Source organism: Beta vulgaris, chromosome 8 (assembly GCF_026745355.1).
Source record: "Beta vulgaris subsp. vulgaris cultivar EL10 chromosome 8, EL10.2, whole genome shotgun sequence".
NCBI classification, from domain to species: Eukaryota; Viridiplantae; Streptophyta; class Magnoliopsida; order Caryophyllales; family Amaranthaceae; genus Beta; species Beta vulgaris.
Window position 1 is genome coordinate 10,311,845 of NC_079209.1, and position 18,612 is coordinate 10,330,456.

The 18,612-nt window shown below is 38.8% G+C and overlaps 2 protein-coding genes across 2 annotated transcripts; both read right to left on the reverse strand.

Annotated features, from left to right (window-relative positions):
• Window positions 1-592: 592 nt before the first annotated feature.
• On the reverse strand, window positions 593-2,167 carry LOC104901044 (uncharacterized). Its single transcript, XM_019251359.3, has 3 exons — window positions 2,028-2,167; window positions 1,530-1,956; window positions 593-1,455 (listed from the first exon to the last, which is right to left on the reverse strand). The coding sequence occupies exons 2-3, from the start codon at window positions 1,659-1,661 to the stop codon at window positions 715-717; spliced, it is 873 nt and encodes a 290-aa protein (XP_019106904.2). The 5' UTR covers window positions 1,662-1,956; window positions 2,028-2,167; the 3' UTR covers window positions 593-714.
• Window positions 2,168-5,886: 3,719 nt separating this feature from the next.
• On the reverse strand, window positions 5,887-7,302 carry LOC104900994 (ATP synthase gamma chain, chloroplastic). Its single transcript, XM_010688536.4, has one exon. It carries the CDS (start codon window positions 7,126-7,128, stop codon window positions 6,040-6,042), a length of 1,089 nt encoding a protein of 362 aa, XP_010686838.1. The 5' UTR covers window positions 7,129-7,302; the 3' UTR covers window positions 5,887-6,039.
• Between the last annotated feature and the right edge of the window lie 11,310 nt (window positions 7,303-18,612).

The following is an 18,612-nucleotide window of genomic DNA, read 5'->3' on the forward strand; positions in this document are numbered from 1 at the left end:
ATTCTATGAGTTCGACCAAAATAAGAAGAAAAACCCGTCAACTTAGACCTGTTGCCAGAAACCCGAGGCAATGCTTTGCTACAAGCCATCCGGTACAAGCAAAGAATCACAAGGCACTTTAACAGGCGAGTAAAGCCTCGGCCAATCATCTGGCGACTGGGTCGTCGAAAGGTCGAAGCCACCGGACTTTCCCATCTCAAAGGGAAGTTGGGGCAAATTGGGACGGCCCTTACAGGGTTACCGAGGTCATCAAGCCAGGGACATTCCGACTCGAATCTCCCGAAGGGGTTCCCCTGGCTCGACCTTGGAACTTAGACAATCTCAAAAGATTCTATGTTTAAATTCTTTTCGTTACTTGCACTAGGGGCATGTTGTAAGGCCAGCAATACCTGGTCGGTTTAGCAAGCAAATCCAATTGTAACTCGGACTTAACCAGTCCATGTACCAAGTCGGGTTTTACCCCAGAAATGAAAAAGACTTAGCCAGTCTATATTATTTTGATCAAAAGGCAAGCAAACTTAACCAGTTATTGTCTATTAAATGTTGTAATATTGCAAATAACGAAAAGTGCGACAAAGGCAAGTTGCAAAATAGTAGTTGTATTCCAATTGATCAAGAGTTGCAAAATACAACCAAAAGTTTACAAAAATACAGAGTCGAAAGCGATGCAAAAATTAAAGCAAAAGCCAACATGGCAAAAACATAGAAAAAATCCTAAGGCAGCTGGGGAGTGGGGTCGGCAGCAGGATAAGCAGCAGGGTTCCCAGCATCAGGTTGCTCGGCAGCATTCCCTGGAGGCGGCTCGGTGCTAGCAGCGCCTTCGTCATCATCATCCTCATCCTCGTCATCCGAGCTCATTTCCTCGGCCATTTTTGCCTTGATGACGGCTGCTTCAGCATCGGCTATCTCCTGGTAGCGCGACCAGACGGAATTCCAGTCGGCTTCGGGGGAAGAGTCAGCCAGTGCCTCCCTGAGCTTGGCAAGGGCCTCATCCTCGCCCATCTTGTGGGAAGACTGGCCAACCTCGGCGCAAAACTCAGTGCAATCATCCGAAGCCTGCCAGGCCTTGAACCACTCCTCCTGGGAGCGGTCGACGGCCGCCTGAGCCTCTTTGAGTTGGGCCTCGGTTGTGGAGAGTTTAAGCTGGACCCTCTCCAAGTCGCCCTCGACCTTGGCCAGATTGGTCTCGGCCGTAGCCTTGGCAGACTCGGCATTCTCTTTGGCCAGAGCAAGGTTGGCCCTCTCCACTTTCCAGTCCTCCCTCTCTTGCTTCCACGTTGCCTCGCCCTTGTCAATCTTGGAATTGGCCTCCTCCAGACGTAGCTCGGCTAAGCGCCTGGCCTCCATGGCCTGGTACAACTCATCAATATGCGACCGAGCCGCCTGCTTCAGATCCGAGACCTCTTGTACCAGAGCGAGCCGATCTTCGGCCACCTTGGTCATTCGGATGGAAAACTGCCAGAGTAATAAACAATCAGTTAGAAGTTGGCTAATAAAAAGCAAGTAAAGGGCAAAGAAAATTCACTTACGTCCATCCAAGAGCGGAAGAGCTCGCTCGACTCATTCCTCCCGTTGACCTCATTAATATGGTCCCGGTCGGTCTGAGTGCATAGGATCTCCAGTGCGTCGGAAATCCTCTTCTTCTTGTCCGTCTTGGACATTTGTGTAAAGGGGACGGGCGCCTCGGACAAAGAGCGCTCGGCCAGAGAAGGGTTGGAGGTCCCCTGAACATGTCCCGGACTCCGGACAGGTTCAAAGTCCGAGGGGTGAACCGAAATGTGGGTGTCTCCCCCTCCAAAGTCGGGTCGGGGACTGTTCACCTCAACGAAGGCTCCTTCCGAGCCTTTTTCGCTGAGGCCTCCTTCTCAGCTGGGCTTTGGCCAGAGCCTTCTCCGTCAGCTCGACCCTCTCCTCGGCCCTCTCCTTGCGTTTCCTCGGTTTAGGGTTCGAGGGATCCTGTAAAAACCAAGGAGTTAGCAAGATATGAACATTGAATTTAAACCAGGTCGGACGGAGAAATTGTTTACCTTCGGCTTGGAGGGCTTGTTGATCTTATTCGCCTTCATCTCGGCCCTGATCCGAGCGGCCTTGAGAGCAGCGGAAGTTAGTCGCTCGGCCATTTCTTGATCAGTTTCCTTCAAAAAGGATAAAGAAGCTTCTGCAAAAGGAAAAAACACAGTTAGCAAAATATAACAAGTAAAGCAAAACAAGTCAACCGGACCCCTCTTGCCGAATTACCCTTGGGAAGGCCGGACTCAGGCCGAACGCGGCGAGGAAGTGCTCATTCTTGAATAGCTTACAGCTCGGGAGCCAATTCCCCGCTACAAAAACCTCACCGCCGTCCACTATCTTTGCCTCTAATTGCATGTAGATGGCGGCCACTACTTCGTCTTCTGATAGCTCGGGAACTTTAAAGTTGAGGCAGTGGTTGGGGTCGGCAGATGGAGGTACGATGGGGATGCCCCATTCTCCCCCATAGTAAACAAAGGCAAATCCTCGACGAAAACCCTTTTGCGAGGTGGGTAGGTCGAGGACGGTTTGGTAGCCCCGCCGAGCCTGGAAGCACCACCAACCACAGCTTGTACAAGTGGCGCCATAGGGTGAGGGTCGGTTTAACACCGATGATATCGCATATCACCTGAACCGCCAATATGCCGCCCCAAGAGTTCGGAGATAGCTGACCCAGGCACAAGTTGTACGCATTCAGTATATCCTTCTCAAACTGGGTCAGCGGAAACCTCAATCCCATCTCCATGGCCTTGTAATAAAAGGCGGTGCATCCAGGGGGTGGGCTCAGAATGGTGTGGCTGGCATCCGGTCGGACCAACAGATAGGGGTCCTTTATTTGGAACTTTGCTGCTTGGCCTCGGGCATCCTCCAGTAAGGCCTTTATTGAGAAGGAAGAGGAAATTTTGCTCCCGGACCGCCTTTGGGGTCGATCTCAGGATACGCGAGCCGACCGGATGTAGAAGCTTTGCCTTCTTCTCCCGGCATAGCTATCCTAACTACACCATCAGACAAATATTTGTCTAAGTAACTCCTCGAAGAGGATAGGCCAGGGACACCTCCCAGGGTAGGGGGATGGCACCCTCGGCCTCCTCCTCCTCGGCTTGCGAAGGAGTACTCGGGAGGGAAAGCGCCTCAGGCACAGCCGAGGGATCCGGGCAACTTATTAAAGTTGACACCAATACCATTCCCATACCCCTCACTTCCTCGGCTAAATTAAAGGAGGTGAGGGAGGGGTGTCACTGACTCGGACGACTCCCCATTATTTATCAACAGAAGGGGGTCGGCCGATTTTATTAAAAGAAAGAGAAGAAAAACTTAGCGAAAAAACAAAACAAAGGCGTACCTGGTCGGACGAAGAAGATGGAGCCCGGACTTAGAGAGAGAAAGTGCTCTAAAGTAGAGAGAAGAGAGCAGAAAACTCAAATTTAAGAGAGAGAGAGAATTGTAAAAGTGACAAAATCTCTCCCCCTCTCCCTACTTATAGGCAAAATCCTCGGTCCCGTGTCCGCGTCATATCTTGGACCGGGCCCGTGTTTCACACCTTAATGGGCCTCCCAAATGCCCAAAACTGTTCAAAAGCAACCGCCCCAGGAATATCAATCGTCACAAAAGTCATAAATGACCAGAAGTTGAATCGCCACCATGTTTTCAAGCACCCCAATAATCCACCGTTGCCACGTGGCATTTGGGTTTTCAAGAAGCTATTAAGTTCACCAGCTCAAGATTGCTAGTTCATCAGCTCAAGGTTACCAGCTCGGTCACTTCAGCCAGTGGTCCAAAATCTTAGGCACCGGCTCGGACAAGCATGGGGTCATTGGCCCCTCATCCGAGCCGCGTCCAACCACTCGGCCCTAGGAGGCACTCCTCCTTGGTTGAGTAAGTCTCCTAAGTCCCAGATTGACTTAGCGAGAGCAGGCACCGGCTCGGACAAGCATGGGGCTCATTGGCCCCTCATCCGAGCCGCGTCCAACCACTCGGCCCTAGGAGGCACTCCTCCTTGGTTGAGTAAGTCTCCTAAGTCCCAGATTGACTTAGCGAGAGCAGGCACCGGCTCGGACAAGCATGGGGTCATTGGCCCCTCATCCGAGCCGCGTCCAACCACTCGGCCCTAGGAGGCACTCCTCCTTGGTTGAGTAAGTCTCCTAAGTCCCAGATTGACTTAGCGAGAGCAGGCACCGGCTCGGACAAGCATGGGGCTCATTGGCCCCTCATCCGAGCCGCGTCCAACCACTCGGCCCTAGGAGGCACTCCTCCTTGGTTGAGTAAGTCTCCTAAGTCCCAGATTGACTTAGCGAGAGCAGGCACCGGCTCGGACAAGCATGGGGCTCATTGGCCCCTCATCCGAGCCGCGTCCAACCAGCTCGGCCCTAAGGAGGCACTCCTCCTTGGTTGAGTAACTCCTAAGTCCCAGATTGACTTAGCGAGAGCAGGCACCGGCTCGGACAAGCATGGGGCTCATTGGCCCCTCATCCGAGCCGCGTCCAACCAGCTCGGCCAAGGAGGCTCTCCTCTTGGTTGAGTGAGCTTCCTAAGTCCCAGATTGACTTAGCGAATGGGTACCGGCTCGGACAAGCATGGGGCTCATTGGTCCCTGTCCGAGCCGTAGACAGCCATACCCTTCCTTTCTTACGAGACGGGTCGGCGCTCAAGCTCCCCTCTCTCCTAGAGACCGGGTCGGCCTCAAGCTCCCCTCTCTCCTATGAGACCGGGTCGGACATCAAGCTCCCCTCTCTCCTAGGGACCGGGTCGGCACATGCCTCCCTCTCCAGAACCGGGTCGGCACTGGCCACCCCTCTCCTTGAGGAGACCGGGTCGGCACATGCCACCCTTCTTTCCAAGGGGACCGGGTCGGCACTAGCCACCCCTCTCCTTGGGAAGACCAGGTCGGCATTAGCCACCCCTCTCCTTGGGAAGACCGGGTCGGCACTAGCCATCCCTCTCCTTGAGGAGACCGGGTCGGCACATGCCACCCTTCTCTCCAAGGAGACCGGGTCGGCACTAGCCCCCTCCTCCTTGAGGAGACTGGGTCGGCACGTGCCCCCCTTTTTTGCCTAAAAAGCAGGTCAGCCTGGGTTCAGGACTGTCTAGGTTCCGCCACGAACGGGAGACACTTCAGCAAGGCCTCGATGTTTCCCATTCCTGGCGTGGGGCTAATTGTTTGGGCTTATTTCCTGGGTTAGGCCTACCAGGGATAATTAAGCCCAATGAAGCCTTAAACCTTCAGAGGGCCCCACCTGTGATAATGCCTCCCAGCTGTCAGTGCCCTCCAGCTGGCCTACAGTTGGGATACCCCCATCACTATAAATACTCAACCCCCTCATCAATGAGAAGGTATTGAATTCTTACCTAACAAACCAGAGCATCTCTCTCTAGACTTTATCTCTCTAAGTTTGATTACTGACTTGAGCGTCGGAGAGGCGATCCCGGAACAACCCCCGGGCAGTCTAACCATTACTTTTGCAGGATTCCGGCGTACGGACTTTGGACTCAGGACATTCGAATCTGACCCGGTATTCCCTAAGCAAAGGAATCGGAACCCTTAATTTCTAGACAGAAACAATACCCATTTAAGTTTGCGATTGAAACATTAAGGACCAACAAATCTAAATTAAGAACAAGTTCGTACTAACACTAATAATTAATGGTTATATACCAAGACCATTGTTACTTATATGCCCCCAAAATCAAATTATATACTTGATCAATATCATATTATCATCCATGTATTAATCATATATAGCCCCGCAACCGCAAGCATATCAAAGAAAGGTATACTCACCCTTCTTAAATTATTAGCTATTACAAAATTAAAATGATCATAAAAGTAATTACAAATCAAAATGATCTAATCCCTCTGCAGTTGATGACATCTCTCTGTTCATTAAAATCATCATCAAATTACATATATAATAGAAGTAATAATATCCATATTTATACCAACAATAACCATAATTCATCCCAAAAAGAAGTAATAAGGAGGAGAAAACAAAAACAGAAGATATAGTACTAGTATATAAATACTCCTTATTCTCAGACCAAAGCATCAGCACCAGCAACAATCTCCAAAATCTCCCCAGTAATCTTAGCTTGACGCGCTCTATTATACACCATCGATAGCGATTTCTTCAACTCACTGGCATTATCAGTAGCATTACTCATGGCAGTCATCCTCGCGGCGAGCTCGCTAGCAAGGGAGTCCTGCAATGCCCTCAGAATCTGACTGTTAAGATACAATGGCAATAGAGCATCCAATATCTGAACAGGGTCTTGCTCAAATTCCAATATAGGCGAAAATGCTAGTGTCTCAGCTTTAACAACATTTCTCTCAACAGTTAATTTACCCTCTTTAGTCGTCAATCGAAACAATTCATCTTCTGCTGCGTCTACACAATTTCCATTGATGTCACAGATTTCTCCCTTAGGAGATAAAGGCAGAAGTGTGTGAATTACAGGGTCTGATTTCACTAAAGAAACAAACTTTGTGTAAAGAAGTTCAACTTTGTCAACTTCTTCACTTATAAACAGAGAGAATACATCATCAGCAATAGCTTGTGCATCTTTTGCTGTTGGTAGATTAGTACCATCAAGGTACCGATCAACAGGGATATATGGGCGTCTAAGGAAGTAAGAGTTTCCCTTTTTACCGACACTTACGACGGTATACTCGACCCCAAGACCTTTGAGTTCAGAGATTCTTTGCTCTGCTTTTTTAAGTATAGCATTGTTAAAACCTCCGCAAAGACCTCGATCACCTGTTACGACAACAAGAGCAACTTTCTTGACAGGACGATTTTTTGTAAGAGGAACATCGACGTCTTCTGTTTGGAGCTGCTCATTGATGCTGTAGAGTACTTCGACGAGTGTTTCGGAGAAGGGACGACCGTTAACAACTGCTTCTTGCGCACGCCGCACTTTAGCTGCTGCCACTAGCTTCATTGCTTCGGTGATCTTTTGAGTGTTTTTAACTGATCCAATGCGCTCACGGAGCTCTCGGAGACCGCATTGGATCGGGCATGTGGCGGGGATGGAGGCGTTTGTAGGGAGTGTTTGAGTTGATTGAGTGGTGGTAGGGAGTTGGAAGCTGCTTACTGATGAACTGAATGAGAGAGAGCAAGCCATTGTTGTAATGTTTATGTTTTTTTTTGGTGTTGGAGCTCTCTCTAGGAATGGAGATGGAGGTAGGGGGGAGAGAGAGAAGTGGTTGATTTCAGTTAGAAATCTTATCTAGGGTGGTGTTGTGAGGATGGTAATGTTTTAGTGTTGATGGGGTGTAAAATGTGATGTGGAAGAAAGGAGGGAAATGAGAGGTGGAGGGAAGGAGGTTTGGATGAGGTTTTTGTTGTGGGGTGGATAAGTTGGGAGATTTGGACCATTGAAATTTCAAGATTGGAGGTTAATATGAGAATATTTTAAAATAAGTAAAAAGAATAGAAAGGATATTGGATTTTGATGCGGTTTAAAATCTAGGTAAAGATGCTGATTAGTCCACCTCATACCTCAATGTTTTTCCATTTCTCTTTTTTGCAAGTTTTTTCTTAGCGAGGTTGACACAAATTATTAGAATAGGCAGTTTAATTTTATGATAAAATTAGACGAATTTAAGATTGAATTTTTCTAACAAGTCCATTTCATTTTGCTCTAATCCAATACTATCCTAGTCATCCCTTCTCTTCTCCTTCCTTTTTTCTTGATTATCGAACTACAACAGATAATTTCAAAAATAAATAACTCGGTAGTTTTACCGGACAGATTAAACTAGTCACTAAATGGATTAAAAAATGTCATTACTGTATAGATTAAACTGGTCTCGAAATAGATTAACATTGTCCCTAAATAGATTAAACTAGTCACTATATTAAAAAAAGTGGCATGTTTTCCTCTTGATATTGGGCTTGGATTGTGCCTAATTTAAAATTAAAATTAGGCGTTCTCTTACAATACCAACTGCTAAGTTGAAACCTATGAATACTGGCTTTTTTTTTTCCACGCGATGCGTACTTGGACTTTTTCGAAACAAAATCTCGATTTTTTTTCGGCATAAGAGTCAGTATTTGAACGTTAGACATGTTTTTTTTAGTTGCGAAATTTGATTGGCTTACTATATGTCACTTAAGTTTCTCACCAACCTTTTTTTTTCTTTTCAGAGTTAAACTCTATAAGCAAAAAAAAAATTATTGAATTTATTTATGATTTCTAATATTATACTTCTATATATACCTGACAAAGTTAGCCCTAATTCGAAAATCCATATCAATGGCTCGATCTGGGTTCAAACCTTGATCCGATTTTGAAACGATCCGGCCCGAAATAATATTAGTATGAAACTCATTCGAAGTCCGAATGATTCGATATGATCTTGCCCGATCCGAAATTATTGGTTTCCATCAGGCTTCGTTCCGTAATACCGAAACTAACCCCCTTTTTTATAAAAAAAAAGATTATCACAAAAACACTTTGGCACAAGTTCCAACTATACAAATTAGTTATGTATACCCTACGAAAGCACGAAGAGTAGCAGCTTCATATATACATAACAAAAGCTCATAGTCAAAGAAAATCAGCAAATCAAAAAAGTAACAACTCCATACATAATAAAGATGAGATAATCCACCATCTAATCCGAAAAGTATCTCGATCCGATGATGATCTAAAACCATGATCCAAAATTCAATCGGATCTAAAAAACAATAGTCTGAACGATGTCCGAATTCGAAACAGTGTGGTTTGGATGTAACTTGAATTGATATGAAAACGACCCGATTTGAATTGGTATGGTCTGAATCCGATCTGATTGGTCCGATTACCAAGTCTACTTCTATCTCACTCAACGACTCTATTTTGATCATTGCTTGAATTTGATGTATAGATTTAATAATTAATTTAAATTTAAGGGTTTCGTACGTTATACCATTGTGTTTCTTCATTTTCTACATTGTGTGCCAACATTTCTAAAATTGCACACAGTTCCCCTCAACTTAACTTTTTAATGCACAAAGCCCCTACAAACATTGAGACGTCATTAATATTATATATCTATTATAATCTAGTGATGTTACAAATACTCCTACATGGAGTATTAATATGTTGGATTTATTCCATTAAATAACAAAAAGTAAATGAAACTAATGATGCATAGTTTCAATGGGAGCATAATGCATTAAAAAGCTAAGCGTAGGCGCATTTAGGGATGGTAACGGGACGAATTTGGACCGGTTCTTGGTGGTACCAGATTCGTTTTTGAGCTTAGACCCAGATCCGGAGCAGATCCTACAGATTCAAAAGACAATACCCAGATCCGGATCCACTAGATTCACGGTTCTACGGATCTGGATCTGGATCAGACTGTTTTCCCAAAAAGTTGTACAAACAATTGCCAATATTTTATCACTAAATGATATAATTATTATAACATTCACCAAACTACAATATAGCAACATCCAAACAATTAAAATATTCAATCTTGTATGAGAATGGGATAAACAGTAGCCTTAAGTTGCTAATTAAACTATTCAAACTATAAAATACGGATCTACGAGTCGGATCTGGATCCTCTCCATAAGATCCAGATCCGTATTTTTTGTGTGGGACCCGGATCCGACCCAGACCCGCAGGTTCCAAAATGATAAGATCCAGATCCTTCAAAACGGATCTGGGACGGGTCCAAGATCCATTGCCATCTCTAGGCGCATTGTATGAAATTTTGAAAGGGTTAGGGTACAACGACATAGAAATTGAAGAAACAATAGGGTATAAGTCGTATAACATAGAAAAACCCCTAATTTTTTTTAACGGGAGAAAAACTCTAAATTTAAATACTCTCTAAGTTTCCTTCACAAACCAACGATAGTAACATCATTTCTTTTTTACTCCCTCCGTTTCCTAAAAATTTTCCCTCTTTTCGTTTCAGTGCGTTTCCAAAAGATCTTCTCTCTTTTACTTTATTCCTTATTTGGAATTTTTTTTTCCTTTTTACCCTCTCATGTCCCTATCATATGGTTCACTATTACATTATTAATTCAATTTTACTCCCTCTCTCTCTCCTACTTTAACCCCTTTTTATTTGTTTATTTATCTTAACCACTTTCTCTTTTCTACTTTACCCACCACACACCCCACACAACTTGATCCTCATTGGTACCTGTAGTAACAGTATCAAGGAAGATCTTTAGGAAACGGAGGTAGTATCTCTTTACCAACAACTCTATTTTAATTTCTCTCGGTTTTCATTATCCTATTGAATCTTAAGCCTTATTCTTGTTTCTTCTTTTTTGATTTCTCTCAATTGTAATGATTAATTTTTAGAAAAAATCACAACAATAATCCCAACAATAATCATGCACAAACAAACGACAGTAACATCATTTCCTTTTCGCATTTGAAGCCGAGCTAGGACCTCTTGGCTTACCGTTAACTTTCTGACGCTTAGAATTTCTTGCCATGGCTATGATGATGTTACATCAAGAGATTTTTTAGAGAGAGAAAGTCACCCCCTTTCTTAAAAAAAATGTAAAAGTTCACCTGTTTAATAAGTCACCAATCAACTGAGATCATTCTGAGAGCATACATCCCATATTTTGTACTATACTAAAATAACCTATAGTTGGAATTAGTATGATAAGAGCGGCCATTTTTTGGATTATTGATGCGAAATTTTTCCTTAATTTTATCAATTTATTGTGCTTATTTTTCGATAACCGAATTATCTTCTTCAATCAAACAAATGCTCTTAGGGATTTCTTAAATTGTTGTTATTAGAGAGTTGATTCTTTTGCTGGTAATAATACTTATTAGTTGAAAGAGGTGGTAACAAAGGCAAGCCAGTAAGGCTATATAAATACCATAGCAATTTAAGATCGATGTTTTGATACACCTTGTTTCCAAATAGATTTTAAATAAGCATAAGACCCTGTTTGGCAATTAGCGGATACTTGTTAGCTTATTGTATTAGGAGTAGTTGATAACAGATTGTATTAGTTGATTTGACTAGCTAGCTGATTGTATGAGTTGTTTGTATAAAAATATTTACTAAGTAGCCGATAGCTACATAGTTGCGTAAAATGACTAATAAGCAAGGATATGTGCATAATCTATTGTTGTACTTTTAATTGTTTATTAATGTAAATTTTCAAACACATTAGGGAATAAATGTAATTTGGCCATTCATTTTAATGTCAAAAAACTCCTCTGATCTCTAACTTTTTCAAAAAGAGTTTTTCGGGCATAATCAACTATTTGAAATATATTTGTACTAAATACTCAAATTAGAGAATTGACTAGTCGAATCCTCTAACATTAGTTAAAATTTCTAATTTTGTCTCAAATATCTCTTTAACCAAACAAGACCAAAAAAAATGTAACCATTCATATTTTTTTACGAGGCGCGCATTAAAGAATTAAAAAGGATCGTGATGCAACTAACATATGTGCATTATATCACATAAAAACGTAGTGTATGCATCGATCAAAAAATCTACATGAGATACTATGCGTTTTCTCATTAATTGATAATGTTCATTGACACTACAGTACTGAAAGTTCATTATTAATTGACTTCTATATTATACTCAGGCCTTGTTTGGTTGTATATGAGAAGTCATATTTCTTTGGAAGTTATTTTTTTCATATATTTGAAATTCTTAGGAAATGTAAAATTGTGTTTGGTTGATAGTGGGAAGTAAAACTTCCTATGGAAAACTCTACTTACCTAGGGGGGCCTAGGTAAGTAACTTCCTCCATTTTGGAGGAAGTAGAACTTCCTAGGAAGTGCAAATTCCCATGATTTTGCCAACCAAACAACTTCATATACTTCTACTTCCTAGGAATTTGCACTTCCCATGATTTGTTTTGTCAACCAAACTAGGCCTCAATAGGTTGAACCAAAATACTCTAAAAAACTTTGCATACTTGTCATTTGATGTGAAGTAACAAGTGATCAATATTTCAAGTCATATATAGATTTAATTAGGATTCCCTTTTCTGGTACTTAAGTAGAAAAAGGTATATTCTACTTTTCCTATTTTGCATTAAAAAATCGAGTTTTTTTTACACTGGAAAATAATATTTATTAAACACTCAAATAATAATTATTTGCTTAAACTGAGATGTTAATCTCTATTATACAAGGGAAGGGGGAGCAATGATGTCCTCTTTTGAAACGCCTATTTTGCCCCCCTTCCCTTTCTAATTAACAAAAGGAATGTCAAATCAAAATCAGCACTCAATTAAGAAAGCTACCGAAAATTAATTTACAACACTCACTCACAAATCACTTAAAAGAAGTAACTTTACAAATCACTCATACAATTGAGAAGATCACGTTATAAAAATCACGCAAATCACTCAAATAATCAGGAAACTTTATTAAAACTTAAAATTAACGTACAAACTAAAACTAATAACCTAGAACGTCAATACATACAAAAATATTTACAAAAAAATTACTTACAAATCACTATTCTCAAGAACCATTCACAATTACATACTTACAAAAGTTACCTATAAACACAAATTTGAGAAAAACATAAGATTTTGATGGCGATATCACACATTCATCCATCGGCAATTTGCGAACTTCCAAAAAGGTACATAATTCTTTTAACCTTCAAAATTATTTCACATTGGTTGAAATAATAGCAACTTAGTCGACTGTTATGTAGTTCAAAAATGGAGATGAGAACAATGAGTTCAAAAGGACTTTTATACAATCAAACTTAAATTTAATTCATTTTCATATAAAACAAATTTAGTTTTTTCTAAAAAAAATGTCAATATTAAATTTTTTGCAAAAAATCCATGTTCAAAAATAAATTTTGAAAAACAAAACAATATCAAACTTTTTGCGAACAACTTTTGCAAAAATCCATTTTCAGAAAAAAACTACATTAATTTCCGAAAAGTAACGATTTTTATTTTTCTGAAAATAATTCCAATATCAAATTGTGTATGAAAAATTTTAAATTTCATTACAAATATAATTGAAGCTCAAAGTGTTAAAATTTAGAAAAGGACAAAATTTAAAATGATGACAATTTTAAATATCAATGTGTGAAAACAGAATTTAGAAGTTAGACAAGGAAAAAAAAATTGAAATTAGTTTATACTTTCCGGTTACAATTTTGGGATCATGGAGAAATTACTAAAATATATGATTTAAGAAATTACCTTTCTTTGTTAGAAAATCGACCCAATTAGATCTACTACTGCTTAAGACTTGAAATGCCTGATTTTTTATGTTGTTCTTTGATGTTGATTTGAAAATCTATTATTGCATGGATTTCTTTGATGTTGTTCGCAAATTAAATATGTATACGGAGTATTTAGTGTTAAAATTTAGAAAAGAAAATTAGGTTTTTTTTCATCTTTTTGATTTTATGGGAATTTTAGGAGAGATAAGTAAGGAAAGTTTAAATTTGGTATACATGGGTAAAAGTTGATTTGGGAATTGAAACTTAATGTTGAAGATGAAAGGTGAAAATTGGAGTAAATGTCGATCTCTTGAAGATGAAGACCAGAAGGGAAAAAAATGGAAAAAGTGTGGAGAGAGAGAAAGCCACGCATGAATCATGGTATTAAGTGGATGGGTGACTAAAATGTTGTTCCACGCATTGCTTATTAGATGGGGAGGGGTGCATCAAAATTTTCTTTGAACAAGTAAGCCTGATTAGACAAGTGTGAAGTGCAGTTCTAATTTCACTAGCAAACTTGGTGTTCAACAAGGAAGGAAATTCGTCTATTATGAGACCAGTGCTTATGAGAGTTTTAGCGGTGTAGTTTAGAAGGGGTATTAAAAATATCATCGCACGCATCGCGTGCATAAAAAGCTAGTATTACATATTGTCAGGGTGTTGAAGTTGTACTTTTTTTGTATATGTCACACAAATATTTTATTATAATTCTACTTACTAGAAGCTGATTGATGAAAATAATTTGAGTAGAAGCTTATACATTTTTGTGGTCCTAGGCATTTTAAAGAACAATATGTATTCCTTTGTCCTCACTCACTCTAGGAATTTTGGTACTCAGGAAGGAATATGCGGCGATTTGGCTTTATATTATATATATATATATATATATATATATATATATATATATATATATATATATATATATATATATATATATATATATATATATATATATTCATGAGTAATGGGTTGGTTGATCTTGGTTGGTCTTTGAGTTTTTTTCTTTCTCTTTCTTTTCCTCCTCCTTACACCTTACATCTCACTAAGGGCATGTTCTCTTCGGCATAAAATAGTTGAACTGAACTGAATTGAACTGAATTGAATTGAACTGAACTGAATTGAACATAACTGAAATGAATAGTGATATGTGAGAGTAAAAGTATTGTTCAGAGCTGAATTGAACTGAAAATAAGTTGGGGAGAACATGCCCTAACTTCCCACCAACTCATCTTTTTTTTTTCTCACAATGGTTTGGTTGGTCTTACTTGGTTTTTCTAATTCTCTCTCTTACTTTTGGTGTACTCCATCATATACTCTCTTTCCTATCCAAAATGTTCTTATTCTTATATAGAGTAGATAATTTTTATTCATGTTTTAATTAGTGATATACTCCCTCCGTCCTCTATTAGTTTACCCCTTTCTTTTGCACAGAGTTTTAAGAAAAATAATATTGTGGGTCATAGAAAGAAAGAGAAACTATTATTTTATAATAAAGTTGAATGTATGTGTGATGAAAAGTTTGTGGTCTCATTCCAAAAATAGCAAAAAAAAAAGAAAGGGGTAAACTAATAAGGGACACCCTTAAAAGGAATACGGGTAAACTAATAGAGGACGGAGGGAGTATTAATTAATTTATAAACATTTTGAATAATTTTAGGTAGGAGAAAGTTATTAGGAAGGAAAGTAGGTTGTGAAAAAATATGGTAAAATATATTAAATTTAGGCTCAATTTATAGATAATTTTTTTTATAGTTGTAATGTAATTTTTTTAAAAAAAAATTATAAGCTGATTTTATTCACTTAAAAACAAAAAAACAATCTTGTAAAAAAAAACAACAACAATAAAGCAATATTGATACATATGGCATCACCCCGTTCAATGCTATGCACACCATCCAAGGCATAGATGTTCTAACATTCCAGACCAACCAACTCCAAGTGTCAATTGCTCCAATAGTAAAACTAAGTAAAGCTAGTTTACTTTTTGCTAGACCAATCAAAACCAACCCCATTGCTCATGCTCTAACTGTGGATTCTATGGTAAGATGAAGGGTCTTGTTAGATCGGAACCTCTCGCATATTAACTAGACATGGGTTTGCGAGCAGACACCTTAAGAGGGGGGATGGTAAGGGGAATCCCTCTCCCAACTAGTGGGGATCGAATACCCAACCTTAAAATTGAAAGGTTGTTTTCTTATCAAAAAGTCAATCTTAGTTGTTGCTTCTGAGTTATGTTAAGGTACATAAATTTCTTAATTTTTTTTTCTCTGTATCCATTTTAATAAATACGTAGGTACACCCATATACATTTTTCAAGATTACAAAATCTCATACGAGATTACCATAATTCATAATGAGATAAGAGTAACTTGATGTCTTATAATGGTCACTTATCATAACAACGATCTCGTAATTCTTTTTAATATACAAAGACCAACAAGGTGATCCATTATCTCAAAGTGACTCATTTAACTTACAAAAATGACGTTTCTAGAGTACAAAGTGAAATGATTGTACCATAATTTTATTGTGAAACAATTTTACACAGTAATTATTATATTCCTAAATACTTGCAAGTTGCAACACTTTGAAATTTTTAATTATCAACACTTGAGACTATATTAAAATTTTAACACTAGTAAAAAGTAATTTAGTCAACTGCCGTAATTAGTTTAATTATAGTGCAGTATATAAATTGGAACATACAAAGTATAATAATTTTGTTGTATATGCTAGTGAATGACTAGTGAGCTATTTTGAGTTTTTGACAACGAGTTTCCATGTGAAAAAGAGATTAGTTAAATTAAAGGAAGAAACTAACACAGGGACTAATGTTATCTACCCTATAAATTATGTGACATAGACCTAATTATTGAGTAAAAAAAAAGATTCTTCTCTCCTTTTCTCCCTTCTCTCTATGAAAAACCTTAGTATGTTTTTAGTTAATTAGGGCCTGTTACCATCTATTTCGATAGCGATATACCTTAATTTTTACTTTTATTCACTTGTTTTTCTAGTTTTCGTTATTAAAAATCCTTCTTTCCCTGTCTATTGGATTGTTTTTACACAATTGTGTTCTCAGTCTCCACTAGTAGGAGTTTGTAGTTTGATTTGTTAGTCCCCTATGTCGGAGTTTAAAGTTTGTTTTTTATGGTTAGTTGCAAGAGCACAATTCATTGATGGTTGTTATTGTACAAATTTGCAATCATTTTTGGATTTTCGTTTACTATATATACGATCCAATAAAAAAAATCCCGTCTAAGTATTTAAGAATAATAGACGCTCTCGTAGAGCTGATTCAGCCGACAAATGAGGTTATGCTATATTGTCAAATCTTGTTCATTATTATCATAGTTTAATCATAGTGGAACTTTATTTAAGCAAGTTAGATTGTGTTTTTTGTCTTTCTTATTGATTGTAGATGTCATATGACTTCTAATTAATGAAAAAATATATTTCCTCTAAAAAAACCTAATTAGTGTGTGGATTGGAATTTATTTATATGGGTGAATACTGAATAGTGGTGTTATAACTTTTGTTAACGGGCCAACCCTCGTTGTGGTTTCGCATCCATTAACTAGGCCCATAAGATAATTGATAGTAGGTAAAATACATTATTTTGGGGTGTTTTTTGTATCTTTTTTTTTTTGGTATGGGTGAGTTTGAGATTGGAGTCTTACTTATTGGTTTCCGAAGACATTTATTATATATCCAAAGTTTTTTTCTCATTTAGAATTCTCCCTATCATGCAAATTTTGCGCATTTGGAGGTTTCAAATAAGCAATGAGCAAACAAATAGTGTGGTGTATATAAAAGTTGTATGGTTAAGTGCCTCTACATTAGAGTTAGTAATCATATATAGAGACTGTGGTTCTGTTTTTCCCAACTTATTAAAATACATTTAAACAAAAATAAGTTTCATCAGCAAATACAAGTTAAGTTAAGGAAAAACAAATTAAAGAGAACATAGCTTGTGTTATTTCAAATTTGTGTTCATGTTAAGATATAAACCACTGAAAAGCTTGATACTTATAGTTACCTTAAATAAATGAGTTGCTTTTATTGATCCCAAACACTTACTCTTTTACTTATGTTATGCTCCGTGTAATTTTGATCATCTTTACCTTTTTCAACTCATAATGTCCTAAGAAACAATAATATAAGCATATTCTCAACAAAACTTAGGAAATAATTCAAGAATGACAAACAAAGCTTACTTATACAGGACGCTATACGCTAGTTCAATCTAATCCAAGAAGCCCTACCAACCTATACTTGTTCCTCTTCGCTACTGCCCACTCACAAATTTGCAACACTATAGATTCTACACATAGGGCTTTATTCTGGAAACAACACAAAGATAAAAAAGAATCCCCTTAATCGCTTGTAACACTATTTGTTGGCCAAAATCTCATGGTGGGTTAGGCCTTCATATAACACATCCTCTAAACACAACCCTTATAGTTAAGTTAGGATGAAAAATCTTCACTGACTCAGACATTTTCTAGGTTAAATTAATCAAAGCCAAATATATGCCTAGTTGTACTTTTTCTAGTATAATACGAAGTCTAAAGATTCCCCTATATGGCAAAAAATCCTAGTCCAAAGAGAAATATTGAGGATGGGCATCAGATGGAAGATATGAAACAAAAAAAATATTTTCTTCTGGCTTGATAATTGAGCAACTAATTAGAATGTTATTGAGCTATACACCCTCACCATTCTCAAATAAATCTTGATATTAAAGCAACCTTATTCATCATTTTCAATGGTTCCCCGTTCATGGGTTATTCCTAAACTATTCAATCAATGTCCTTGTCTCCTCTATAGTTAGCCAAAATCAAAGACATACCCCTTCCTACTAATGTAATAGAAGATGTGCTAATTTGACGGTTCTACAAGCCAATGGTCTTTTCTGTTAAGCTACATGACTAGCTCACAACTTACATGCTTCTCCTCTCTGACAATCTAGATGGATTTGGTCTACATATTTACCCCCTAAATTGTTTATTTTTCTATAGCAAATTTGACACAATATTAATGGAGTACGATATATCCTTTGTTCAAGGAAAATCATCCCTTTCAACCATTGTGCCCTCGACACTGTTTATGCAGAGACCATTGATTGTTTATACATTTCATGTCCAAATTGGGCCTTCTCTTAAGTCAGCTCTTGGATTGGCATGCAAGTTTTCCCAAATCCAGGATCTCCTCGCCAATCTAAAGAAGTTGCTCATATCTAAAAAATCATTTCCCAACATTCGGCTTAAATATTAGATCTAGCCATCTCCCGTTCTAAATCCGAAAGGAAATTAAACGAGGGCGTTTCACTTGGCACAGTTATCTAAGTGCCACAGTGACTTTTGGCAAACAACAGACGAAGACGTTTGGGAGTTTATGGAAAGAACGGAAGTCCATC

Coding starts and splice junctions, on each gene's coding strand:
- LOC104900994 (XM_010688536.4), bottom strand. CDS start 7,128: ATGGCTTGCTCTCTCTCATTCAGTTCATCAGTAAGCAGCTTCCAACTC.
- LOC104901044 (XM_019251359.3), bottom strand. CDS start 1,661: ATGTCCAAGACGGACAAGAAGAAGAGGATTTCCGACGCACTGGAGATC. Junction 1,456..1,529: donor TCTTCCGCTCTTGGATGGAC/GTAAGTGAATTT, acceptor TTACTCTGGCAG/TTTTCCATCCGAATGACCAA.